At 53.2% G+C, this 26,142-nt stretch overlaps 5 protein-coding genes across 6 annotated transcripts; 3 read left to right on the top strand and 2 right to left on the bottom strand.

The window, feature by feature from the left end:
• Positions 1 to 624: 624 nt before the first annotated feature.
• NCU05803 (translational activator GCN1) lies at positions 625 to 9,562 on the top strand. The gene is made up of 3 exons (XM_954970.2): positions 625 to 1,239; positions 1,357 to 8,720; positions 8,818 to 9,562. The coding sequence occupies exons 1-3, from the start codon at positions 1,080 to 1,082 to the stop codon at positions 9,370 to 9,372; spliced, it is 8,079 nt and encodes a 2,692-aa protein (XP_960063.1). The 5' UTR covers positions 625 to 1,079; the 3' UTR covers positions 9,373 to 9,562.
• Positions 9,563 to 11,528: 1,966 nt separating this feature from the next.
• Positions 11,529 to 14,143, top strand: NCU05804 (60S ribosomal protein L19). The gene is made up of 4 exons (XM_954971.3): positions 11,529 to 11,640; positions 11,963 to 12,232; positions 12,471 to 12,621; positions 12,693 to 14,143. Coding segments are annotated over exons 1-4 (579 nt in total). The 5' UTR covers positions 11,529 to 11,638; the 3' UTR covers positions 12,849 to 14,143.
• Positions 14,144 to 14,892: 749 nt separating this feature from the next.
• Positions 14,893 to 17,747, top strand: NCU05805. Of its 2 annotated transcripts, none has more exons than XM_011396903.1 (6): positions 14,893 to 15,118; positions 15,215 to 15,448; positions 15,526 to 15,582; positions 15,651 to 15,744; positions 15,802 to 15,939; positions 16,005 to 17,747. In XM_011396903.1, exons 2-6 carry the CDS (start codon positions 15,245 to 15,247, stop codon positions 17,150 to 17,152), a joined length of 1,641 nt encoding a protein of 546 aa, XP_011395205.1. In that variant the 5' UTR covers positions 14,893 to 15,118; positions 15,215 to 15,244; the 3' UTR covers positions 17,153 to 17,747. The 2 variants fall into 2 exon arrangements, with proteins under 2 accessions (XP_011395205.1, XP_011395206.1); XM_011396904.1 differs by having other exon boundaries at positions 14,893 to 15,076.
• A 449-nt stretch (positions 17,748 to 18,196) lies between these two features.
• On the bottom strand, positions 18,197 to 23,009 carry NCU05807 (isochorismatase family). The gene is made up of 2 exons (XM_954974.2): positions 22,296 to 23,009; positions 18,197 to 22,188 (listed from the first exon to the last, which is right to left on the bottom strand). Exon 2 carries the CDS (start codon positions 22,095 to 22,097, stop codon positions 18,597 to 18,599), a length of 3,501 nt encoding a protein of 1,166 aa, XP_960067.1. The 5' UTR covers positions 22,098 to 22,188; positions 22,296 to 23,009; the 3' UTR covers positions 18,197 to 18,596.
• Positions 23,010 to 23,581: 572 nt separating this feature from the next.
• On the bottom strand, positions 23,582 to 26,056 carry tkl-1 (serine/threonine protein kinase). Its single transcript, XM_954975.2, has 2 exons — positions 24,278 to 26,056; positions 23,582 to 24,179 (listed from the first exon to the last, which is right to left on the bottom strand). Exon 1 carries the CDS (start codon positions 25,891 to 25,893, stop codon positions 24,349 to 24,351), a length of 1,545 nt encoding a protein of 514 aa, XP_960068.1. The 5' UTR covers positions 25,894 to 26,056; the 3' UTR covers positions 23,582 to 24,179; positions 24,278 to 24,348.
• Between the last annotated feature and the right edge of the window lie 86 nt (positions 26,057 to 26,142).

Genomic DNA, 26,142 nt, shown 5'->3' on the forward strand with positions numbered 1-26,142 from the left:
CCCTGGGCAGAAAAACATCGACCGCCTGCAGTTTTTACCTCTAGAGAGCTGACCCCGCTATGTCCATCATCCAGACAGCGCGACCTGTTGGAGTGAGATAATCTGACAGTGTTCAAGCAGTGTACCTCGGCATGTGTTTAACATGGAAGGAAGAGAAGTGTCCCACTCTGCAAGAGATCGGGTAAGATATTCGAGTGTATGGAAAGAACGATGGCCCAAATGAGCAACCAGCTTTAGATTGAGCTTCGTATCAGATCTTTGACGGATCAAGATGTTGAGTGCTTGCTTGGTGAGTTGTTGTTGTGATGGTCCTCACTTGGTCGAGTCGTCTTGAAAGTTCAGTTGACTTCAGTTTGGTGGTCGGGTTGCCTTGGTGCACAGACAAGATGGCAAAAGAGGAAGGTCGCATAGTGGCAATAAGCGACGGGACGGAATGCTGTACATCGCACTCAGTAAAGCTCTTCGCTGAAAAGGAAGGACGACAGGGGACTCTGCCGCTGAGACGAAATCCATGGCCAAAGTGAGTGGAAGTGGGGTCAATACCTGCAAAAGTGGAATCCCCAATCGCATAGGTCGCAGACTGTTTGGTGGACTGGAGCCGCCTCACCACCAACGGAAAACATTCAGTTCTACGCTACGTCGTTCCAGCGTGTAGACTGGAGCTCTGCCAACTGCCTCTTCCAGACCTTTTTTTTTGACAGGTACCTGCCTACCTCTCTACCTACACCTCTACCACCACCACCACATCTTCATACCTACCTACCTACCTCGACATTCTTTGGTCAGGTACCGACTACATACCCACTTCAACACCGGGCCAGCAAAAGAAGAGGAGCGACACTCGTTCATAACTCCGGTCCGGTCCAGTCAGTCCATTAGGTTGTGTCGTGTGTGTCGACCACATCGATCCCCAAGGGAAACGAAGAGATACATAGAGGTTCACCCTGCGCCAACCCTCGACGACGAGCTGTCGATCTACCCTCCCGAGTCCGAGCTGCCCGACCATGTTCCGTTAAGCCTCGACCCCCACATTAGAGACTTCAACAAATAATCCTTACCTCTACCCACCCGACGACATCATGGCTGAAGACGCCGCCGCCTCGCCCGCCCCCGCGAGCACCCCCAGCAACGCGCCCGCCGACTTTGATCTCGTGGCCGCAAAGGCTGCTCTGACCTCCTCGTCCACCTCGGCGCGGATTTCCCAGTTGCGCTCCATCGAGGAGAAGCTGTCCCAAAAAGGTGAGAGAGAACTACACCTTTGGCAGCTAGATACTTCTTAGCTTCCATGTGGGTTCATATCAGACTTGGAAGGATCAACAGGCTAACTCTCTGCTCTTGCGCTCTCTCTCCTGCCAGCCCTCGACCGACCAACAACCCTCGCCGTCCTCAAGGTGCTCTTCTGGACCCACGACTTTTACCACGATCGCCCTTCCCGTACCGCCGTCCAGAAATGCTTGGTAGCGCTCGCCCAGAACCGAGAGCCCGAAATTCTTACGCCTCTGGTCGCTGCCATTGGTCAGGAAATCAAAAAGGGTGCCATTGCGCCTGGCAGTGCCTTTACCTTGGTCGAATGGTGCAGCCTGTTGGTTCAGAACTTGGCCGGTACCCCCCTGTGGGAAAAGTTTGGAAAGGATCTCACCCTGTCCCTTGCTGAGGTGCTAGAAAAATGCTGCCAGCCTGCTTCTAGGGGAACCGTCAGCAAGTCCGCCCTCGTCATTACCCGCCGCGGCTTGAGGAAACTGGCGGCTGGAGATGACAGGGAAAAGGTCATTGAGGAGGCTGTCAAGGCCCTTGCTGCCAAGGGAACCCAGCCTACGGCCAAGTATGCCGTCCTGCTCGGTGTCATTGCTGGTGTCTGCTCCAGGAAACCGGAAGCCGTCCCCATCATCGAGAAGCTCAAGAGCCAGTACTTTACCTTTTATACCCGCGAAATTGTCGGTTCCAGGACACAGGTCCCCCCACACCAGGCCGCTGCCTTGTCCGATTTCTTCTCGAGCTTTGTCACTCTGGAGGATCTCGACAAGGAGGTCTTCCCGTCGTTGGAGAAGGGTCTGCTCAGAGCCCCTGAGGTGGTGCTCAACGACCTCATCACTCCTCTTGTCGGCGCCCTGCCACAAGACTTTGATCTTTCCGCTGCCCTGCACGGAAAGTTTGTAAAGCCCCTGCTCAACAATGTCAAATCTTCCAATGCCGTCATTCGTAGCGGCGCTGTCACCGTTTTCAAGGGCCTCGCTGCCCGGAGCAAGGACGTTGCCCTTCTTGAAAAGGTGGCTGATGAGGTTCTCAACCCACTAAAGACCGGGAAGCTCGCCTCTGCTGACCACAGAGTGCTTCACTCCGAGATGCTTGTTGCCTTGGTGGTGTCTACGGGTATTGCCAACAAGATTGCCAACGGCCTCCCTCTGGTAACAGGAAAGGAAGGAAACGAGGCAGCCTTGAGCGCCGAGACTGTTGCTCTCAACGCCAGCGCAGTCTATCTTTTGAATGCCGGCGAGGAGATACCCAAGCCTCTTGCTGATGCCTACGTCAAGGGGCTTGGCGAAAAGAAGCTGCCTGTCAGACGCACTTGGATCCTTCGCGCTGGTGATATTCTCTATGCCTTCAACAAGGAGAGCCAAGAAACTCTGCCAGCCAACTTCATCAAGTTCGCCGAGGCTGTCGTTACTCCCCTGGGAACTACTTTTGCTGAGGTCGTCGCGAACCCTGCGACTGCTGCCCAGAACGGTACTGTTACCGGCGCTCTTGTTCTTTGCGCTGTCGAGTCGCTGATTCGGAGGGCGGAGAGCTCTACCTTTGAGGCCGTCTACAAGAAGGCCAATATCCAAAAGAACAGTTTGGCCGTTAATCCCAAGCCGTCCTACCTGTTCAACCCCAGGATATACGGCAAGTTTGCCGATGAGGATCTCAAGTGGCTGACCAGCGCCTTGACTGCTGTTGCACCTTTCCTCAACGGTGTCGGTCTCCCGGAGAGGGTTGCCTGGGCTCAGGCTTTCATCTACGTTATTAGCTCGGCTGCTACTGGCCCCGATGTCCGCCGCGACGCCATTGACGCTCTTTCCACCCTCTATGCTCAGTCCTCCGCCAAGGCCGAGGGGCCATCAGCTCTCCTCGCCGAAACCATTGTCGAAGGTCTTTGGCACTGGATTGAGGCGACCGAGGCAGCTGACAAGGAAAGTGCGGCGGCTTTGGCCAAGACCGGAACCTCCAACCTCCACCTCGTCCTCAAGGCTATCTGCTTGAAGCCCGAGGAGTACCAGAAGCGTGCTGGTGCGGAGCCTGACAAGACCAAGCTCGAATCCCAAATGTGCTCTCTGCTTGTCCTTGCCAAGTCACAGCTCATCCCCAGAGCGAGCTGGATCGATCTCTGCTTGAAGGTGGAAACCGATCCTGGTGAGCTTGCCAGGAAGTACGAGCAGCGTTTGCTTGATGAGATCGTCAACAGGACACTCTACGAGCAAAAATCCGAGGCGGTGAGACTGGCGGCATACAATGCTGCTGCTGAGCTTGTCTTCGTCGCCCCTGAGACCATGACTCCTCGCATTGTTGACCTCATTCAACAAAACCTCAAGGTTTCCGAGGTCCAGTCCGTTGGCCCTCTCGAGGCGGCCATCTTCCGTACGCCTGAAGGAACCGCCTTCGTCGATGTGCTGGCCAAGAAACAGAACGTCGTTCCTAACAAGAATGATCCCAACTACCATACCCTGAAGTGGGAGGAGGAGCTTCGTGAGCAGATTGCTCAGAAGAAGGGAGTGCAAAAGAAGCTTACAGCGGAAGAAAACGCCAAAGTCAATGCCCAGCTCAAGAAGGAAGCGGAGATCCGCGAGAGCGTTAGGCACGTCGCGGCCAACCTCTTGCGTGGCTTTGGCATTGTCAAGGCTCTCGCTACTGGTCCTCCCACTGATGCCAGCCGCTGGATGGGTCCCGCGGTCAAGGCTACCCTTAGTGTCATCGATGCTGGTGCAACTCTCATCACCGGTGAGGCCGGTCCTCTGGCTTTCATCTCCTGCTCAGAGTGCGTCACGTCTCGTGTTGGCCCTATCCGCCCCTTCATTGGTGTCGCTACCCTCAGGGCGCACAATGTTTCCGCGCTGCCTGAGAACCTTACCGAGGAACCTTTTGACGATCTTATCACTCGTGCTCTCTATCGTCTCAGGTTCGCCGGTGAGCAGCGCCCGTTCGATGTCATCTCACTCATCTACATGCTCCCGCTCATCCTCCTCGTCCTCGAGAAGGGTGGCTTCGGTTCTAATGCCGATGACAAGGATGCCACGCTCGTCCTGGCCATCGAGTTCCTTTCCTTCCACACCGATGTCTATGCTGACGAGGCCACCCCACGCGCTGAGATTCTTTCCACGTTGATCACCTCGATGCAGAACTACAACCAGCACTACAAGATCATCAAGGACTGCTTCTCCGACATGGTCCGCTGCATCGCTCCCAACATTTCTGCTGAGGAGATTGCCGTCCTTTCCCGCGGTGCCATTGTGCCTCAGGTCGCCGTTCGCACTGCGGCTCTACAAGCCATCAGTTCTGATGTTGACATGAGCGAGCTCTCCACCTCGGAAGAGATCTGGCTTGCTTGCCACGACGATGTCCCGGAGAACGCTGACCTTGGTCGTGATATCTGGGAGGAGAGCGAATTCCAGGTCACCGAGGAACTTGCCTTCAAGATGCTGCCCTACTTGGAAAGCAAGGATGGCCAGCTTCGCCGTGCCGCTGCCAAGGGCCTTGCTGAGGCACTCGGGCAAAACCTCTCTGCCGTCAACCCCATCCTTGAGAAGCTGAGGGAGTCCTACACTGAGCTCGCCAAACCTCGTCTTCCCGAGCTTGATGAGTTTGGCATGCCCAAGAAGAAGGACCTTTCTGACCCCTGGGAAGCGAGACAAGGCCTTGCCCTTGCCTTCCAGGGTATTGCACCATTGCTCCAGAAGAACCAGCTCGAGCCTTTCTTTGCCTTCCTCATTGACAACGGCCCCTTGGGTGACCAGAACGGTAACGTCAGAGCCCAGATGTTGGAGGCTGCCAACACTGCCATCGAGATTCACGGCAAGTCCATCCTGGACAAGCTCATGAAGACTTTCGAGAAGACCCTTGAGGCTCCCGACAAGGGCACTGCTTTCGCGGATCGTGTCAACGAGGCTGTCATCATTATGTACGGTGCGCTGGCCCGCCATCTCAAGCACGGCGATGCCAAGATCCCTGTGGTTATTGACAGGTTGATTGCCACCCTGAGCACCCCTTCTGAGACTGTCCAGTATGCTATCGCCGAATGTCTCCCACCACTTGTCCGCACCTGCGGAGACAAGTCCAGCAAGTATATCGAGCAGGTCATTGAGACTTTGATGACTTCCAAGGATTACGCTGTCCAGCGTGGTGCCGCCTACGGTCTTGCTGGTCTTATCCTTGGCCGTGGTGTTAAGTCGCTTAAGGAGCACCGCATCTTGATCACTCTCAGAAGTGCCCTCGAGAACAAGAAGGAGGTCAACCAGCGCGAGTCTGCCATGATTGCTCTGGAGCTTCTGTCCACCATCCTCGGCAGACTCTTTGAACCCTACGTCATTCAGATCGTTCCGCAACTGCTCGCTGGCTTCGGTGATAGCAACCCGAATGTCCGTGAAGCCGCGTTGCATGCTGCCAAGTCTTGCTTTGCCAAGCTCAGCTCTTTCGGTGTCAAGAAGATTCTCCCTACCCTTCTCGATGGTCTTGACGAGGACCAGTGGAGATCCAAGAAGGGTGCTTGCGACTTGCTCGGTGCCATGGCCTACCTTGATCCCCAGCAGCTGGCTCAGAGTCTGCCGGAGATCATTCCTCCCCTTACCGCCGTCTTGAACGACAGTCACAAGGAGGTCAGACTTGCCGCCAACAAGAGCTTGAAGAGGTTCGGCGAGGTTATCGAGAACCCCGAAATTCACAGCCTTGTCGACATCCTGCTCAAGGCTCTCAGTGACCCTACCAAGTACACCGACGAAGCCTTGGACGCCCTCATCAAGGTTCAGTTCGTCCATTACCTTGATGCCCCCTCGCTGGCTCTCGTCAGCCGTATCCTACAGCGCGGTCTCGGCGATCGTTCCAACACCAAGCGCAAGGCTGCGCAGGTCATTGGCAGTCTTGCCCATCTCACAGAGCGCAAGGATCTTGTCGCTCACTTGCCTGTTCTCGTTGCCGGTCTTAAGATTGCCATCGTCGACCCCGTGCCGACTACTCGCGCTACTGCCTCTAGAGCCCTCGGATCTTTGGTCGAGAAGTTGGGCGAAGATGCTTTGCCGGACCTCATTCCGGGTCTTATGCAGACCCTCAAGTCCGACACTGGCGCCGGAGACAGACTTGGTTCCGCACAGGCCCTTTCCGAGGTCCTCGCTGGTCTGGGTACTTCCAGACTCGAGGAGACTCTGCCTACCATCCTGCAGAACGTCGAATCCTCCAAGCCTGCTGTTCGCGAGGGTTTCATGTCGCTCTTCATCTTCTTGCCCGTCTGCTTCGGAAACAGCTTCGCCAACTACTTGGCCAAGATCATTCCTCCTATCTTGTCTGGTCTTGCTGATGATGCCGAGTCGATTAGAGAGACTGCCCTCCGTGCTGGTCGTCTGTTGGTTAAGAACTTTGCCGTTAGAGCTGTCGATCTCTTGCTGCCCGAGCTTGAGCGTGGTCTTGCTGATGACAGCTACCGTATCCGTCTCAGCTCCGTCGAGCTCGTTGGTGATTTGTTGTTCAACCTTACCGGTGTCAAGGTCACTGATGGTGAAGATGAGGAAGAGGATATCGAGACTGTCAAGGAAGCCGGTGCTTCTCTCCGTGAGATTCTCGGAGAGGAAAAGCGCAACAAGGTCCTGTCCTCGCTCTACATCTGCCGTTGCGATACCTCGGGTGCCGTCCGCTCCGCTGCTGTCAGCGTGTGGAAGGCTCTTGTCCACAGTCCTCGCATTCTTAAGGAGCTTGTGCCCACTCTCACTCAGCTCATTATCCGCCGTCTCGGCAGCTCTAACATGGAGCACAAGATCATTGCCAGCAATGCTTTGGGCGAGCTGATAAGGAAGGCTGGCGACGGCGTTCTGGCGACACTCTTGCCCACTCTCGAGGAAGGTCTCCAGACCTCGAGCGATGTCGATGCCAGACAGGGTATTTGCCTTGCCCTCAAGGAGCTCATCGCTTCTGCCTCTCCCGAGGCCCTCGAGGATCACGAGAAGACGCTCATCTCGGTTGTGCGTACCGCGCTTACCGACCGCGACGAAGATGTCAGAGAAGCCGCCGCCGAGGCCTTCGATTCCTTGCAGCAGATTCTCGGCAAGCGTGCTGTCGAAGAGGTTATGCCCTTCCTTCTCACCCTTCTCGCTAATGAGGAGGAGGCTGAGAATGCTCTTGCGGCTCTGCTCACCTTGCTCACCGAGACTACTCGCTCCAACATGATACTGCCCAACCTCATCCCCAGCCTTATCAAGCCTCCTATTTCTTCCTTCAACGCCAAGGCGTTGGCTTCGTTGTCCAAGGTTGCCGGCGCGGCTATGAACCGTCGTCTGCCCAGCATCATCAACTCGCTTATGGATAACATTATCAACTGCACTGACGATACTCTCCGCGAGGAGCTTGACGAGTCGTTCGACACTGTCATCCTGTCCATCGACGAGTACGACGGTCTCAACATGGTTATGCAGACCTTGCTGCAGCTTCTCAAGCACGACGATCACCGCAGAAGAGCGTCTACCGCGTTCCACCTGTCCAAGTTCTTTGCTTCGGCCGATGTGGACTACTCGCGCTACAACCAGGATATCATCCGCTCTCTCCTGCTCTCGTTCGATGATAGGGACATGGACGTGGTCAAGTCTGCCTGGAGCGCGCTTAGCGAGTTCACCAAGAAGCTTAGGAAGGAAGACATGGAGAACTTGGTCATCTCTACTCGCCAGACCCTCCTCCAGGTTGGCGTTGCCGGCGTCAACCTGCGCGGCTTCGAGCTGCCCAAGGGTATCAACGCCATTCTCCCGATTTTCCTGCAGGGTCTTATGAACGGCTCGGCAGATCAGAGAGTGGCTTCGGCCCTTGCCATCTCGGACATTGTCGACAGGACCAGCGAGGCCTCGCTCAAGCCGTTTGTCACGCAGATTACCGGTCCGCTCATTCGTGTCGTTTCCGAACGTTCTACCGAGGTCAAGTCCGCCATTCTGCTTACCCTTAACAACTTGCTTGAGAAGATGCCTACGGCGCTCAAGCCCTTCCTGCCGCAGCTGCAGCGCACTTTTGCCAAGTCGCTCGCAGACACATCCAGCGACGTGCTCCGCAGTCGTGCCGCCAAGGCTTTGGGTACTCTTATCAAGTTTACTCCCCGCGTGGATCCTTTGATCGCCGAGCTGGTGACGGGCTCCAAGACTTCCGACGCCGGCGTCAAGACGGCCATGCTCAAGGCCCTGTACGAGGTCATCAGCAAGGCCGGCGCCAACATGGGCGAGGGCTCTCGCACCGCCGTCCTCGGTCTTATTGATACCGAGGCGGACGAGCGCGACGACACCATGACCATCACCTACGCCAAGTTGTTCGGTGCCCTTGTCAAGAACGTCTCGGACGAGGTGGCTGCCCAGCTTCTCAAGAACAGAGTCCTGACCAGGGACTTTAGCAACTCGAGTGTTCTGGCTTTGAACGCCGTCCTGCTGGAGAGCCCTGAGACCCTCTTGGAGTCTTCGTTGGTGGATGACTTGCCTGAGCTTTTGTGCCAGGGCATGGCAAGCAAGAACGTGAGTCTTTCCTTTCCCTTCCCCACAGCAGCCTTTTTCACCTCCCCTTCCATCTCTCTCCCCATGTAAGCAAGGACCCTAACTAACTCATCCCCAGACCTTCATCACCGAGAACTTCATCCTCGCCACGGGCAAATACCTCCTCTCCCCCGTGCCCAAATCCTTCGAAGCAACCAAACCCCTCTTCAGCACCATCTCCACCCTCCTTCCACCGGGCCAACCGACCGACTCGCGCCGTCTCGCCCTCGTGCTTGTTCGTACTCTAGCGCGCACCAACCCCGACCTCGTCCGTCCCCATCTGGCTCTACTCGCCCCGCCCGTCTTCGCCTCAGTGCGCGACATGGTCATCCCCGTCAAGTTGGCCGCCGAAGCCGCTTTCGTCCAGCTTTTCGCGGTGGCCGATGAGGAAAGCAAGGTGTTTGAAAAGTACTTGGAATCGCAAGAAGGAAATATGGCGCCGAATGTCAAGAGGAGCATGCAGGATTACTTTAAGCGCGTGGCACTTCGTTTGGGTGCGCAGGTGCGCGAGCGTAGAGAGGCCGAGGGTGGAACGGGTGGATTGGGATTGAGCAATGATGAGGTGGAGGATGAGAAGGAGTTGATGAGTGTTGGACGGGTGGATGTCGCGGGTGGGGGGGAGATGTTTGATTAGTTGGGGGAGAAGAAGAAGATGAAGCAGGAAAAAAAAAGCGGAAGGGAAAAGACATGAAGGAGGAAAAAGGAAAGCGAAAAGACCGCCGGTTGGGTAAAAGATGTTTTCTTTATATCTCTGTGCTGTACATTAGATAGAACTGTTGTGAAATAAGCGGTATGAAAAGTAATGTTATGTCTTGTAGCGTATATTTCGGTTGATGATGATGATGATGCCTGCAAGGTGTTTGGTTGGTTGGATGATCTTGTTCAGGAGAAGGCGGTGGGGGATGCCAATGCCCCTGAGTGAAGCGAAATGCGAAATGGCGGACGGTCGGTCGTGCGGTCTGATGATCAGCGTCAAGCATACAGCATGCAGTTGAACAAAAGAATCGCTAGCTGAAGCTCAGGTAGATATGTACATTACCTTGTGTGCTTTACATTTGTCGAATGAATATGTGATGATTTGGATGGTGTGGTGTTGTGTGGTTGATGTTGATACATGTGGTTAGCTGATGTACTTGTAGGTGTAGGTATATACAGTAGGTAGGTAGGTAGGTACTCACGAATGGCGCTAACGATGAACGAGGCCAAAAATCGCCTTTACTACGCAGTATGCAGTATAATAAGGCATCCCAAGGGGCATGAACATCATCAAGCAGACAGACATCAGAATCACGTCGACGTTTTTTTTTTTTTTTTTTTTTTTTTTCTTTTTTCTCTTTCTAGGATATTTCCATTCATTCGCATCGTCAATTCCATCATTGCTTTTGTATTCATTCAGCACAGTACCTCGCTTTCTTCCTCTTATCTATCAAGTCCGTTTGTTGCTCCATGCTTAGGTACCTACCTACCCACGTACCTCTACAGTTGTCGTTACAATAATACAAACTTCTCTACTGGATAGTAGGTATGCAGTATGGTAGATCATTACTTACTCGTGTCTCTCTCTTGAGTCTCGAGAGTTTCTTATCTCTCGAGCCTATACAATTTCCCAACTGTTTTTTTTTTTCCCGCATCTTCGCATCGTTCGCAGCGTTCGTTCATTCGTCCGTCCGTCCGTCGAATGTTGACACAGGAGATTATACCTAGACTACACTATAGCATAGTGTAGCATGCGTAGCATAAGTTTCTGTGGAAGTCACTGACTGGCTGGCAACTATCTAGCTGGCAATAGATGCAGATCAATACCCCCAGTGCCTACCTAGGTAGGTAGTGTTGTATTTCTTCCTTTGTTCCCACATGCTCCGTGTATGGTGCGATAAGGCAACTAGTTGACAAGGAACTTTGTTCAGTCGTCGTTGCTGTTGTTCTCCGTCTTGCTGGAGGATGGGGAATGGGGGGACTTGTTGATAGAGTTCAGTTCACGAGATGCCCTTCAGTTGACAGAGCGACATCGTACTGGCAACACTTGGGTAATGGGAGTTAGGTATCCATCCTACCGCTGTGGTACAAGTAGGTAGGTAGGTAGTCATGATCTTCACCGGTGGACCATACGTGGGCTCAGTAGGCCTTCATTGTTCTTCCTGTCTTCTTTCAGTCTTGGTTCATAGGGCAAGACCAGCTCATCTATGGTAGCAGATGCGTTCTTGAAGAATGTTGTCTTCCGTTAAAGTCAACATGAAAACCAGCAACTCTGATGGCCAGTCGCGCTACTGACATCGGATGTACTACTGCTGGGCGAGCTCCTTTTTCTCTTTTTCCGTAAGGCCGGTGGACTGCTATATCAAACACACAATCATAATGAATCATCATGAGACAAATGTGCTGCTGGTCCAATCGCTTCCAATTGGCACCGTGATGCCGTGTAAGTGGCAGACCGAGTCGCATGCAATCCGCTAACAACAAGTGCTGAGAGCTGCTGCGACACTTGCTAACGGAGTGCACAACGCTATTGAATCTCGCCACATGGTGGACCGGCAAAATTACCGTCACGCCGACACTGCTGTCAGGTCTTGAATGCAAGCGGAAAGCACGAGGCAATACACGGGGAGAGTGAAGGCACCGGGAGGCTTGGAAGGATATTTGGTGTTTGATGAGTGAATGGCAATTACAAGTCACTGCAGTTCCCGCTGCTGCTGCTGCTAGAGTCCGTCTATCGCACGTGACCCGCCCCGTGACAGCCCTCACTAACCCTCGCCAATGGCAGGCATCGCTGGGTCCCCACCCGGCGAAACCCACAAACTGGTGGTGTGAGAAATTCTAAGATTCCGACCTTCCCCCTCAGCCCGTGGAAATTTCAATCCATCGTCAACCAGACCCGACCATCCACGCAGAAATCCGTCAAGATGTGAGTAGCATCGTCATGCCGTCCCGTTCGTTCGCGAAATGAGAAAAATTGGCTGCCGGGACGAGCATTTTGGCGATTCTGAGGGAGGAATGAAGCCTTTCCGACAAATGAACACAAACGAGGGTTCCTTTGTCGTTTGCGTCAGAATCGCCAAAACTGGTTGTCCCCGGCAGTGCAGTCCATGATGCCCATCACCGCCCATCATCCATCAGTCACCACCACTACCACGCTGCGCCATCAAAACCGACAAAAGCGACACCATGACCGCAATTCGGACAATCTCCCAAGATGCAGTTGGCTGACTTTTTTCCGCGCCTTTCAGGGTTAACCTGAGGACCCAGAAGCGGCTCGCGTCCTCCGTCTTGGGCGTCGGCCAGCGCAAGATCTGGCTCGACCCCAATGAGGTCTCCGAGATCAGCAACGCCAACTCTCGCCAGACGATCCGCAAGCTCGTTGCCGATGGCCTCATCATCAAGAAGCCCGTCACCATGCACTCGCGCTCCCGCGCGCGTGAGCTCAACCTTGCCCGCCGCATTGGCCGTCACCGCGGCTTCGGTAAGCGCAAGGGTACCGCCGATGCCCGTATGCCCGAGTACGTACAACCCGAACACAAACAAAAACCATCATTACGACCAAGACATTTGGCAAGAGGAGGATCATTATCATTATCATCATCATCATCGCATGGGACGAGTTATGGGAGGCTACGCTTGAGTCTGGTGGAGGACATGATTGAGAGACGGAGATAATGGAGGGTGGCAAATGTCTTGGACCGACAAACTTTTCTTGGGGAATATCTTTTGCTGACGGAGGGATTTCCACGATTACAGGCAGGTTCTGTGGATGCGCCGTCAACGGGTCCTCCGTCGTCTGCTCGTCAAGTACCGTGCTTCCGGCAAGATCGACAAGCACCTCTACCACGAGCTTTACCACCTCGCCAAGGGTAACACCTTCAAGCACAAGCGTGCCCTCGTTGAGCACGTACGTACACCCACCACAACCCGATCGGAGGAAGGCACTTGGAGGACGGATATTGACGTTTATTACTGCAGATTCACCGTGCCAAGGCCGAGAAGGCTCGTGAGAAGGCCATCAAGGAGGAGATGGACGCCAAGCGTGCCCGCACCAAGGCCGCCCGCGAGCGCAAGCTCGAGCGCCAGGCTGCCAAGCGCAACGCTCTCGCCGGCGAGGAGGAGGAGTCCAAGTAGATTACTGGGATGATGACGTGAATGGAAGAAGACGGACATATTGGCGGCCTTGCATTCGGAGTAATCGGTTGGGCTTCTTTTTCTGGTCGCAATTCTCTCTACATCTCCAAAATCTACGCGTGGAAATCCGCTTCTGGTCGTCCGGTTTTCCCTGGTTGATGGTGCTTTCACTTCTGTGGGGGGTATTGTTGGTGATACCATACCGGCGATAGCACAGGATGGTGTTCTGGGCGTTTTGCATGTCTGACATGACGACAAGAAATGTCAGTCGAACGACCAAGATCTAGCTGCGTTTCCGAGCAGAGATATTCATCAGGCTCTTGATCGCCGCACGCCCATGGGAAACACACTGGCGTATCGGAGACAAGAGGCCGAAAGGGAACGGGATGCAAGGAGACAATGCGATTACGTCGTTGTTGAGCACAAGCTGCTGTTCTTTTCAGATTGCTTTCATGTACCGCAGTGCGTGCTTGACTCCATTTGTATGATACCATTTCCCAGTTCACGCCTTCTCCATGGAAACTTGACCCGTGATGTTAAAGAGCTTGCATACGGTGATGTAATTTCGTGGTGTCTGGGTAGAAGCCCGACGCCGACGACCCCCCTTCGCAGGAAACATCATCTTTATGATGAATGAACGACATCGTCATCGAACTTGCAATGACACAAGGACTGTCTCACATTCGGATGTGATCTACGAAGCGAAGGGCATGGGGAGCATGGAGAACATGGCCAAGCATGGGTAGCTTAGCTAAACCACCACAAAATCGCGCCTAGCACATCGTGATCCGAGCAGACAGTCAAGCGCGCACGTATCACAACTGCAGCTTCGAACAGCAAGACCGCGATGGCAATTGACAGACATCAAGGAGCCATCAACAGTCATCAGATCAGGTCCTTGAACCAGACCAGACCAACCATTCATCCATCCACTTCGCCGGCTTCTCATCAACTTCATCGACCTATCTTCTTCCACACAAACCCCAACACCGACTACCTAACATCTATCTATAGTCAAAAAAAAAAGAGGTAAAAAGAATAAACGACCGCCTACAGCGAAAATCGTGCATCAACCAAACCCCTTTTCTTTCTCTGCTCTCTCTCGAGAGGAAAAAGGAAAAAGTTGGGTCAGAGATTTCCTCAAATTGTCCCCTTTCAGAGTGGTGAGTTTTGTGCCAGGGCATATCAGCGAAATGAATTCGTCCCCCTAAGAAGATCTTTCTTTCTTTCGAAAAAAAAGACCTTGGAGGAGCAAAAGCGCTGGTGTTCTTAGCGGGCTCATCATACCCAGTTTAGTTGATTGAAGAAGAAAAAAAAGAAGAAGAAGAAGAAGAAGAAGATCAAGATTGAGGGGGAGGAGGGGGGGGAGGGGTTTTTGAAGCAAGCAAGCAAGCAAGCAAGCAAGCAAGGGAACGGAACGGAGAGCGAATGGTAGTGGGGAGGGGGACGAGGACGAGGACAGTGCATGGCCCGATTGATGGAAAATTGTGGGGGAAACTGATGAGAAGAGAAGGTCTGATTGGCTGGAGGGAATAGAGCTGGGGGCATGCCAGGGTTAGCTGGTTTGCTGTGAACGAGGGAAGGTCGGACTAGATCGGAGAATGAGGGGGGGCGGGATAGTATGGTAGCTACTTTTGGTGTGATAAATGATGAAGCTCAGTTAGGGTGATATCGTCAGCAAAGTGCTGGGCAAGAGTTCGGGGAACCTCCACGGGACGCAAACAAGCCGGGTTTAAAGTTGTGAGCCTTCGTCATGTTTTTGGTGGGGTAAAGATAGCCGGTCGGTTAGGTTCGGGTGACTCCATGTTTCCAACCTCCGTCGACTTGTATACTTTAAAGAAAGAGAAAGAGAGAGAGAGAGAGAGACAGTGAGAGGAGAGGTGTGATGCGGAATCACAAAGGTTTTCATAAATAGAGTGTGGTGGTAAATTATACTACTGTAGAAGTGTACCTAGTGCCATCGACAACGACGAAGACAGGTAGCGATAAGTAGATTGACAAGGACAGCATACTAGCATAGCATCATCGACCATCACCACCATTACCCGGCTAAGTTGACTAACACGGAGGACTAATTACATAACTCTTTCTTCCCTTGGGAGTCATTTCGAAAAAGAAAAAAAGAAGATCCAACATCCAAGCGAATCCGTTTTATCCTCGCCCTCGGTAACAAAGTGTCTGTCACTGTGGATTGAATGGGATTGGCTGTGCAGTGAAGGGTACCGACAGTAACTTTCCCATCCATCATTTTTCTTGTCGTTGCCGATCCCGTGTGTTGCCTCGTCCCATATCATATCCGTATCTAGCCATCCGCGCTACCTTTGGTAACATTGACTGACCTTTTCCTTTTCTAATCTACCATTCAGTCATCAACAACAACAAAAACAAAAAAAGTCATGTCGAGCTTCCAGAGCACAGCTGCTGTGCGCGCCTGCGCCCGCCGAGCGGCTTCTACCACCTCCGCCGCGACTCTGGCCTCGACAACATGTCGCGCCGCCGCTTCCCGGATACAATTGCAGGGACAGAGAAGCGCAGGGCTGGTACCTAAGAGCTGGACGAGGTTCTCCTCGTCTTCGATTGCTAATGACAATCAGCAAAAGGTGCGCCGCCCTCTTTACTAGACGGAATGGTTGGTGGTGTTAGTGGTTGTGATGATGTTGCTAACCCGGTTGCGCAGATGCTCGCTTCCCACTTGCAGACGGCCGATCCCGTCATGTACGATATTATCGAAAAGGTGATTTCCCTGGTGAAGCAATTGTCTGTCGCATCAACGACTAACACTATCTTGTTTGGGCCATGTAGGAGAAGCAAAGACAGAAGCAGTTCATCAACCTGATCCCTTCCGAGAACTTCACATCCCAGGCCGTCCTCGATGCTCTAGGAAGCCCCATGCAGAGTACGTTCGGATAGAGAGAGAGAAAATAGGGAAACAAGGGCTGACATTTGGATAAAGACAAGTACTCTGAAGGCTATCCCGGAGCGCGTTATTACGGCGGCAACGAGTTCATCGATGCTTCCGAAAGGTTATGCCAGGACCGAGCCCTCGAGACCTTTGGCTTGGATCCCAAGGAATGGGGTGTCAACGTGCAAGGTGAGTATCTCGCTCTACAGCTTCTCTTCTTAAAGAATATGTCGGGCTAACATTGGCCTCTCCAGCGCTCTCCGGTGCTCCTGCGAACCTCTACGTCTACTCGGCCCTCATGGACACCCACGACCGCTTGATGGGCCTTGACCTCCCCCACGGCGGCCATCTTTCGCACGGTTATCAGACTCCCACCAAAAAGATCTCCTTCATCTCCAAGTACTTCGAGACCCTTCCCTACCGTCTCGATGAGAAGACGGGCTACATCGACTACAACAAGCTCGAGGAGCTGGCCATCACCTACCGCCCCAAGATCATCGTCGCCGGCGCCTCCGCTTACAGCCGCCTGATCGACTACGCCCGCCTCCGCGAGATCTGCGACAAGGTCAACGCCTACCTCATGGCCGACATGGCCCACATCTCCGGTCTCGTGGCCGCCAAGGTCATGCCCGGCCCCTTCACCCACGCCGACATCGTCACCACCACCAGCCACAAGTCCCTCCGCGGCCCCCGCGGCGCCATGATCTTCTTCCGCCGCGGCGTCCGCCGCACCAACAAGAAGGGCGAGGAGGAGCTGTACAACCTCGAGACCCCCATCAACGCCTCCGTCTTCCCCGGCCACCAGGGCGGGCCCCACAACCACACCATCGCCGCCCTCGCCGTCGCCCTCAAGCAGGCCCAGACGCCCGAGTTCCGCGCCTACCAGAGCCAGGTCCTCGCCAACGCCACGGCGCTCGCCGCCCGCCTCGGCGAGCCCAAGGACAAGAACGGCCTGGGCTACACCATTGTCAGCGGCGGCACCGACAACCATCTCGTCCTGATCGACCTCAAGCCGCAGGGCATCGACGGCAGCCGCGTCGAGCGCGTGCTGGAACTCGTCGGCGTCGCTGCCAACAAGAATACCGTCCCCGGCGACAAGTCGGCGCTGACGCCTGGCGGTCTACGCATCGGCACGCCCGCCATGACCACGCGCGGGTTCACGGAAGAGGACTTTGCGCGCGTGGCTGACATCATCGATCGCGCCGTGACCATTGCTGTGCGCATCAACAAGGCGGCCAAAGAGGATGCGGTGAAGAAGGGCAACGAGAAGGCGGCGAACCGCGTCAAGACGTTTATGGATTACTTGGGCAATGGCGAGACGGACCCGGAGATTGTCCAGCTCAGGAGCGAGGTGGAGAGTTGGGTGGGCACGTACCCTTGCCCTTGGGACCAGTCGTCTTAGGGGGTTGACGGACCGAGTGGGGAGGTCATGCCGAGGTTGATGAATGAAGGAAGTAATGTGAATGGGAATGCGATGAGGGCTAGAGGGCCGACTTTGATTGAGTTGATGGGGACCACGGATATTGTTGAGGGTCCTGGTTCTATTACGTCTATGTCTACATCTCCGCCAGCTTCGAAGAAGGAAAGCGAAGGCAAAGGCGAGAGACGAGCATAAAAAGAGCGAAGGCTACCATGAAGGGAAAAAGGCGGAGGAGTGAGTTTAACAGTCACCTCTCTTGCCCATTTTGTAATTTCTGTTTTCACTTTTTTTTTTGGTGTGTTTTTTTCGGTCTACTAACTGGCTGGCTATATGGGACTCCATGGACGGAGTGGGATGGACAGAGATGAGATCATGTATTTGCATAATGCTTTGTTTTGTTAGCTGCGCGCGGCCTTTCACTTTAACATTACGGGTACGGCGTCAATTCAGTTGTTTCTTGTTTGTTTTTATATATCAAAATAGGTGGTTAAGTTTCATGGGTTCACACACACCTCTCAATCATCCTGAAGGCGAATTGACATGGCATGTTTTCTTTGACTGAACCCGAAAATTTGCCAGCGTATTATTTTAATGTGTTTCATCTCATCAGACAAACTGCGAATTGGTCAAGTAGAGGTAGACATTCACTCTACTTACCCTGTACCTATATCCATTAAATACCTGTAAGTAGATAGGTAGGTATCTAGGTATACTTATTGTGAAAAAAAAAAAAAAAAAAAAAAAAAAAAAAAAAAAAATATATTTCAACTACGTGTTCATTCGGTTTTCGCTTATCACTACTACTACTACTACTACTACTACTACTACTACTACTACTACTACTACTACTACTACTACTACTACTACTACTACTACTACCTACACACCCTCTTGTACAATACCTACACACAACGGGCACGACACTACCTACCTATCTACCTAGTGCAGGTAAGTAGGTATCTTGGTAACTATAACGGGCCGGGACGGGGATATACTTACACAGGGGGGGTAGACACCGGTGACAGCTAGGAAAACTGGATTGGGGCATATAACCTTCTTGAATATATACAACTATTGTCAAGATGGTATATCGTATATACTAGACGTAGACATCTCAACTCCCTGCTATCCCTCTGCTTCATGTATACTTACATACATTACCTTCTCTCTCCTTTTGAGCTACCTTAGACACTTCACTTATCCTCCAGTCCTTACTTTCACTTTTTTTTTTCTTTTTCATTCCTTTTTGTTTAAGCAAAACCCCCCCTTGCCTCCCGTCCTTATCCTTATCCTTGTCCTTGTCCTGCATTTCTGGTATCATTTCCCATTCTTTCCTCAACAACAGTGGGAGTGCTCTTAGTGACAGTCCTCTCTCGCTCTCACTCCTCCGCTAACCATTTCTTCTTCGTCCTCGTGCTTCTCCTCATTACATCTTTTCTTTGACCTTCTCGTCAACAGAGACACTCCCATTTGTCTTGTTGACTTTCGCCTCTTCGCCAGCATCAACATCCACCACGGTACCAATAGTCTTTCTCAGAGGTACCTCTGCAGCAACAGCAGGAGCAGCAGGAGTAACAGAAGCAGGAGCAGCAGAAGCAGGAGCAGCACCAGGGGCGGTATCCTTTTCCTTCTTCTCAGCATCAGTAGCAACATCCCTTTTTTGTTCCCCACCATTAGCAGAGGCAGGACCAGTATTGCCACCGCTAAGCACCACCTTGGCAACAGCACTCCTTTGCTTGAAAGCCATGTAGTACTTGGCTAGGTATCCCTTCCCGATACGGAGCACCTCTTCGTCACCGTCTGCGTAGATGACTAGCTCATGCAGAACAGGCCATAGGGCGTAGTCCGCTGGGGAGGGAGCCTCACCGCCGCAAATGTAGAAGGGGGTCAGCTGACGCTTGTTGTGCTGATCCTTCGCTGCTGGCTCTTCTGGCTGTGTTTTAGTCTCTGCTTCAGATGCTGTTGGCGTAACAACTGCTTTGGCCGCGGCAGTATGAGCCTCTTGTGCATATTCCTCCCACTGCTTCAGCAACGCCTCCTTCTTCTCCCTGATTGCTTGCTTCACTTTTTCCGCCCTAGAGGTGCTGCTGACCTTGTCTTCACCACTCTCTTCCGTTTTCCTATTCGACCTATTAAGCAGCCAATTCCAAGCTGTCCACAACTCGTCCGCCTCCTCCAGCCTCGCAAACCTCTTTGCTACTTGGGCTGGTGTCATCTGATCGTACCTCCTGCCTGCTCCATACACTGCATCCAAATACCTCAGGATACCGACATCCCCAACCACCTCGGTCCGCGCCGGATCGTTATCGACAAACTTGACTCCGACCTTGACCTTTCTTCCTCTTCTTTCAGACTGCTCCTCCTCGTCCTCACCTGAACCACCTGAAGCGTCAATAGCCCCTCTAGCCACTCCAATCCCCATATCCGCCAACGCCAGCGCCACCCTCGTATTCTCCACCGTGCACGCCCTCCCCTGGACACTACCCGCAAAGAACCTCTTCGGGCTGCCCATATGCAACACATTAAACCCCGCTCCGTAGTTCTTCTCCCAATCGAACTCGGAGACGTGGTTCTCGTGCCCAAAAGCTTGCAGCATCCTAACCGCCTCGTCAGTTTGGCCGTTCACCACCGGTTGGGCTTCCTCTTTGGTTTTCCCGACAGCGCCCTGGCCCCAAATCTTGGTTTGAGAAGTGTTGAGGAAGGTGCCGATCTGTCGAAAGGTCAGGCTGATGCGCGCGCCCGAGTAGGCAAGCTCGGAAGAGGACTTGTCACGGTCGGAGCGCTTGTCGGGACGGATGGCGTGTAGCCAGCGCATGTTAGTTTGGAGGCCCATACGGAGCAGGGAGTTGTGTGGGAGAGGGGCGCGTTGGATTTGGCGTTTGGCTTTTTCTGCTGCCGATGGGCTCTCAGACGTCCCTGCTGCTGCTGCTGCTGCTGCTGCCGGCGCATCCTTCCTGTCCTTGTCCTTGGGTGGTCGCTTGGTGCGGAGGACCATGGTTCGTTCGGCGCCGAGACTGACATTGGCAATGTAACTACCGCGGGCAATGTCCAGGGTTTTGTCGCTGTGTTCGCTTATGTAGTCGCTGCTGTTACGGTAGTGCTGGATAAGGACGTGGTTGAGTGGATGGCCGAGGTGCTTCTCGATCTCGTTCTTGATGGCAAGAACGGTAGGAGAGAAGGGAAGAAGTGGTGGTGACTCGTCTGCTGGATGACGGTATACTGGCATGTTTCCTTCGTCGTCGACGGCACCCTGAACGGCTATGCGTCGTGGAACTTCACCACCCAAGTGAGACATGCCGGCCCAGCTGACTTCTTCCAAAAGCCGCTCAAAGGCATCGGCGGCGAGATCAGGCGAGAGGGCATTGGTGATAACAGTAGTGTCTCCCTCACAGAGAGGTTCCGAGACGGTCAATTTCTGATAATTTTCCATAGTGGTTGTTGATGACGTCTTTGTATGGCTTTCTGGAGAATCGGTAGACGACTGCGGGGTGTTTGGATCTGGCTGGTTTGATATTGCTGGTGTTGAAGGGGTATCCTTGATTTGTTCCAGCGCTTCGGCCGAGTTCCGATCTTTGTCGTTTCCCTGGAAGTGGGACGGCGAACTTGATGATGAGCTCGTTGAGGTTTTATCACGTCGAAGTCGTGGCTTAACGGCTACTCTTGTAGTCTGTGAGGATGGTGAGGAATCAGCACCATCAACTGGTTTTGCGCCGAGTACGCCCGGAGAGCCAGATAGCGATTGACTAATTCGTCCCACGTTTCGACGCTTGATAGACAAGACCTCTGACTCAATGTTGTCCGTGTCAGCTTCGGAAGCAGCTTCCAAGGGCGCAAGACTGTCGGCCAAAGGATTCGATAGATCTCCATGGGTTACCATGGGCTGTGTAAGAGGTACATTAGCGTTGCTGGTGGCTTGGCGTGGTTGTGGCGTAGTAGAGCTGCCTGAATTTGTGGTTCTCCGTGATGGAGCAAGTGGTTCGATCGGAGAAAGATTACTGAGGTCTATTGACACCCTGGCCATCGTTGGTGAAAGCCCCGTCGAGTGATTTGTTGAAGCCTTTGGAGGGGCGGTGGAGAGTCTATCTCGGTCCTGTTTGCTCTCCTCTGCCTTTCCAGGCTTCTTGACATCCCTGCTTCCGCTCGACGGTTTTGTCCTATGGCCGCGTTTCGCCGGATTTCTGGGCTGAGTGGGCTGTAACTTGTCGATGAGGGCTGATGAGTTCAGGAGGTCGCAACCCGTGAGTTTCTCTAGTTGTTGGACGGCATTGACGTGTCGCGCATATGACCGATAGCCGCAGCAATCCTCCACGATAGTGATGTCGTAGGCATGTTTTCCAGCTTCCAGGGCGGTCGCAAAGACGCCCACATTGGTAAGGGAACCACACACGTACATATCCGTCACAAATCGCATTCTCAGCTGTTGCACCAGTTGCGATTGGCCTGGAGGGAATGCGCTGTAGTGCGATTTGGTGGTTATAAAGTCGCGACCACGCATGATGGAAGCCTCAATGTTGGGCGGAAAATTGGCGCCTGGTGTGCCCTTCCGGACGCATGCCGGTTTGTCGAGGCCGCCAACAACGGTCAAGAACGCCTCCTCATCAGCTCCCATGAGTTTTCCGTCGTGATCTTTGGAGTTGGCACGCCTTCTTGTGGGTGAAGGGCGCATTGGTATATCGGATGCTATAATGGTGTCTCCCTCGGTATCTAGGGCGCGATGTTGTTCGAACTCGCTTCGAACCCATACGACATCGCCGGCACCGGAATCACGGAAGATCTTGACCAGTTCCAGAATGCGATCGACAAAGCCATCTGGTTTGGTCACGGGCAAGGCACCGTCAGGAGACACAAAGTCGTTTTGGAGGTCGACCACTATCAGTGCTTTTCTGGTAGGGAGGGCAGGCATCGCTGCCACGTTGATGGGAAACATGGCGGCAGTAAGTGAAAGCTAGTAATATATGTTGGACGATGATAGATGTGAAGAGGAGATTGGATGATGGGTAGTTGATAATTGACTAAATCTTCGGGACATGTCAGCACAACACCGGGCTCATGGGGTCAGCGTGGATGCCGTGACCGGGGCGGCACGGAATGGTATGATACCAGCGAGAGGAGGAATAGTCATTACCATCATGTCTCAGGATCTAGCAATCCCTATGGGCTGACAAAGATATAATGAGTGCCGACCAGCATTCCGGTCGAGCCCGCCTATTGCTGTTGGTATATCTGAACGGTAAAATGTTGGCTAACAACTGACTGAATGGAAGATGGCGGTTGTTGTTGTTGTTACACCACATAAGTGGTGCTGAATGTTGATGGTTGGACTCGGCCGAGTAAAGAGTGTCGAGTGTTGATAACCTAGACCAATAAAAGAAGAAGCTAGGAGTGTCGGAAGAGCAGAGATGACTAGGTGTTTGGGTTAGTGAAGAGGGTAGAGATAGGAGACTATCGTTGATCGCCGGTTATCCATATCCGGGCCGTCACCACCGACATACGACCGACCACATGGCTGGCCGGTGGAGGACCGGTAGAGGTAGAGCTGTGTGGTAGAAGATGGCAAGGCCACTAGAACAAAGACGTTGACAACTTTAGGTTGACAGTCTCTGGACCATCGCGATCAAGGAGAGGAATATACACAGTTGGTAACTTCACATCTGATCGGGACCGTGGTTCATCAATGGAATGCCGTGGGTTGCCCAACACTGGTTGCGCCTGGAGATATTTAGGTATTGGTGGGTGTGTGAACGAAACAAAAGTCACCCGCAGAACTGAAGATGGATGGACTCGACTCTTTTTTTTTTTTTCTCAAGTCCCTCGCGCCAAGAATGCGCAACGCGTGATGAAGCTGGCGTCTCTGGTTGGGCAGAGCTGGTTTCTTCCCAGTACCTCTACGTAGTGTAGATGGGAGGAGTGAAGAGTGTGACTTCTTTCCACCTTGGCTTTTTGAAACTCGAAGACGGAAGACAGAGAGAGGAAGAATGGCGATGCGGGGTCCTGTCACCTCGATGCCTTGCAGGGGTCGGGGAGCGCTTCCCGGACCAGGATGGAGTGTTTTGGTTGCAGTATCGGGAGTTCTCTGCAGGGCTGCCGTCAAGGCGGATTGGACGGCTTGGTGGGGGACATGGAACAAGGTAAAGGAGCAACCTCCGTCGACCAATCCACTCCTTCCATTCTGCCATCTTGATCTTTTTTTTTTTTCCATTACCTACTCTTCCTCTTCCCCCCAAATGAGCTACCCTCGGACGTTTTGTCGTCAGTTCTGTAAGCACAAGCACACCAACAGAGCAATCCATTAACCGGACAACCTGACTCCATCGGCAACTTCCGTTCGTTGCCACCACATGCACAACATAGCTCGACGATATCGGGGCCTACATATATATCCGACCCTCGCTTGGCAGCTTACACATGAGACTGGAAAAAGAGTTTGTCTGATATGGCTACTATGTACATAGCTGAGGTCAATGGGCTATCTGCCAGTGAGAACCTAGGGAGCTTGTGGTTACTCCTGTCACTAATTATTCAGATATGAGACAACTCTCAGAAAATGCGGCTATATCCTCCAATCGCTTCAGCAAGGGTGCCGCGTAGGAACAAAGCCTTTGAAAAGGGCATGTGTCTAGTCGAGTACCAATCGCTCTTGTTCTCTTGATTAGGACATCGGTATACTCTCATTGAACTGTCCCTGTTCATTCCTCCCGGTCGACCTTCGGCTTCTATCATCGTTGCTCCAGTCACACATCCATCGTGATAGCCACGACCAATGCAACCACTTGGCAAGCATGAAGCCAATATTTCCATATGTATTCTCATGATTGACTCCCTGTTTCCGCGTCACATTCACACACACTTGAGCAGTCAGTGAACGTCGATCATGCTGACGTGACAATGACAAGAACAATATTGTCCAATGGCTTCATGCAAGGAAATCAACATTCACCCACATGCCCATACTTCCTTGCTCGAAGTGGGTTTCCATTGCTTGCTCGCTTGCTGTTACACAAAGAAGAGGCTATTCGGACCGGTGAGCTCATAGCAAGAGTAGATGTGACACTGTCTGTGCAGGACTGAAGCGGTGTAAATCTTGACAGTAGGAAAAACAAAACTCACCATGCGCAACCAGCGGACAAGATCAAGAGATGGGGAACGAATATGTTTGCAAATCCAACAAACATCCGCGCTTAGTTGAGGTTGGGAATCGGAATCCGCATCATACCCCTGAAGCCAACCAAGTCCTCCAATTCCACCGCAATATCCTCAAACGACGGGCGCGAGTTCACTTGAGGGTCAGCGCACTGCTTCTGCAGTTTCTCCAACCCTTGAAAGATGACCTCCTCTTCCTCTTCTGTGAGTTCGCTGCTGTCTCTGAAGGCGGGAGGAGCCGCATCGGCAGCAACAACAATGGCAGTCTCCGCCTCTGGGATCTGCGTCGTCGACTTCTTCTCCTTCTCCCTCCTGATCAAACCAAGCACATCCTCCAACAGATGGGCAAAAGCCAACACTTCCAACTTCTCCATGCCAGCGTAGACCTCCTCGTCCGTGCCATAGATAGTAGCAGCACCAAAGTCTCCCAGCAAGGCATGTCTGTCCGCCTTGCTCGCCAGGATGTTGTGCGCATACAAATCTCCATGCGCAATTCCTCTCTGGTGAAGATGAGCAGCCGCTCCAGCAATGCCCGTCAACATGCCCAACGCCTCGGCCGCGCTCAGCGAGGCATCCTCGGGGAAGCAGTCGCGACTGCATGTATCGAAAGAAGGCGGCAGCCCCAGAGCCGCGTAGTACTCTGGAATCAACTGCATCACGATCCCTCCCTGAAACTTCTTCTCCTCCCCTTCAGCAGTAACAGCACCCTCAACAACCTCATCCGGATGCCCAACCACCTTCCCCAAGACCGTAATCAACCCCTCATGAAACCCCGCCGCCAACACCGCAGCCATCTCATCCCTGGGCGTCCCATCGCTCGTCACGCCGCCCTTGAAAACCTTGATAGCCACCTCCTCCGCGTACTCGGCGCTCTGCTTCCACAACCCCCTCGAAATCACCCCCGACGCCCCCTCGCCCAGCGTCTCCTGCACGTCCAAGTTCTTCCACTCGATCTTCTCCAGATCAAACCTCGTCCCCGCCTTAGCCGTCGCTGCGGCCGTTTGCTTCTCGACACAAGGGTTCCCTGCAAACGACAAGAACGCCAGCTTGGGCAAGTCAAACAGCCACTCTGGAAGCGTCTCGAACCGGTTCGCGCTCAATCGTAGTAGCGCCAGGTTCTTGTTACACCCCGTTGCCATCGACATTGGCAAGCTCGATAGCTGGTTCCCAGCCAACATGCACTTTTCCAACTTCTCGCACTTGCCCAAGTCCTCGGGTAGGGTGGAGATCTGGTTATCTGTGAGGATTAACCACCTGAGTGTTTTCGTCGGCAAGGAACCTTCGGGGATGGAAGTCATTCTGTTAGACCGAAAGGCGATCATCTCCAGGGAAGGGCATTGTGCCAGGACGGAAGGGAAAGTGGAAAAGTTGTTGGAAGAGAGAAAGAGGATGCGCAGGTTGGGCAAGGAGGTGCCAAATTCGGAGGGGAGGGAGGAGAGGCCGGTTCCGGAAAGGTCGAGGTGCGTGAGTGTGGTGCCGAGAGTGAGGATGGCGGGGGGCAGGCCCGAGGGGAGCGGGCAGGTGAGTTTTAGGTGGGTGGTGGAGGCGTAGCCGCCGGTGTTGAGGGTTTCGAGGTCGTGCATTTTTTAATGTTGGTGGTGATGACCGGGGTGGAAACGAAAGGATTGACTTGGGTAAGTGGGTAGTGTGATGGTTGTGGTGGTGAATGTTGAAAATACAAACGAGTGAAGTGAAGGCATTCACAAAGTCAAATTGTTAGTGTGAGTGTGATGCATGGTAGTGTCCGCTTGGTGGAACGCATTTTCCATCTTGGCGGATCCATCGTGCCCCAGAAAAAGATGCGATAACGATAAGAAGAGGTCCACAGTGGA

Source organism: Neurospora crassa, linkage group VII (genome assembly GCF_000182925.2).
Source record: "Neurospora crassa OR74A linkage group VII, whole genome shotgun sequence".
Lineage (NCBI taxonomy): Eukaryota > Fungi > Ascomycota > Sordariomycetes > Sordariales > Sordariaceae > Neurospora > Neurospora crassa.

What these genes read in the sequence shown, in the direction of transcription:
- NCU05803 (XM_954970.2), top strand. Translation starts at nt 1,080, where the DNA reads ATGGCTGAAGACGCCGCCGCCTCGCCCGCCCCCGCGAGCACCCCCAGC. An exon ending in GGAGAAGCTGTCCCAAAAAG is followed by an intron (nt 1,240 to 1,356) that starts GTGAGAGAGAAC and finishes CTCTCCTGCCAG; the next exon opens with CCCTCGACCGACCAACAACC. An exon ending in AGGGCATGGCAAGCAAGAAC is followed by an intron (nt 8,721 to 8,817) that starts GTGAGTCTTTCC and finishes ACTCATCCCCAG; the next exon opens with ACCTTCATCACCGAGAACTT.
- NCU05804 (XM_954971.3), top strand. An exon ending in GCCGATGCCCGTATGCCCGA is followed by an intron (nt 12,233 to 12,470) that starts GTACGTACAACC and finishes CCACGATTACAG; the next exon opens with GCAGGTTCTGTGGATGCGCC. An exon ending in AGCGTGCCCTCGTTGAGCAC is followed by an intron (nt 12,622 to 12,692) that starts GTACGTACACCC and finishes TTATTACTGCAG; the next exon opens with ATTCACCGTGCCAAGGCCGA.
- NCU05805 (XM_011396903.1), top strand. Translation starts at nt 15,245, where the DNA reads ATGTCGAGCTTCCAGAGCACAGCTGCTGTGCGCGCCTGCGCCCGCCGA. An exon ending in TGTACGATATTATCGAAAAG is followed by an intron (nt 15,583 to 15,650) that starts GTGATTTCCCTG and finishes TGGGCCATGTAG; the next exon opens with GAGAAGCAAAGACAGAAGCA. An exon ending in ATGGGGTGTCAACGTGCAAG is followed by an intron (nt 15,940 to 16,004) that starts GTGAGTATCTCG and finishes TGGCCTCTCCAG; the next exon opens with CGCTCTCCGGTGCTCCTGCG.
- NCU05807 (XM_954974.2), bottom strand. Translation starts at nt 22,097, where the DNA reads ATGTTTCCCATCAACGTGGCAGCGATGCCTGCCCTCCCTACCAGAAAA.
- tkl-1 (XM_954975.2), bottom strand. Translation starts at nt 25,893, where the DNA reads ATGCACGACCTCGAAACCCTCAACACCGGCGGCTACGCCTCCACCACC.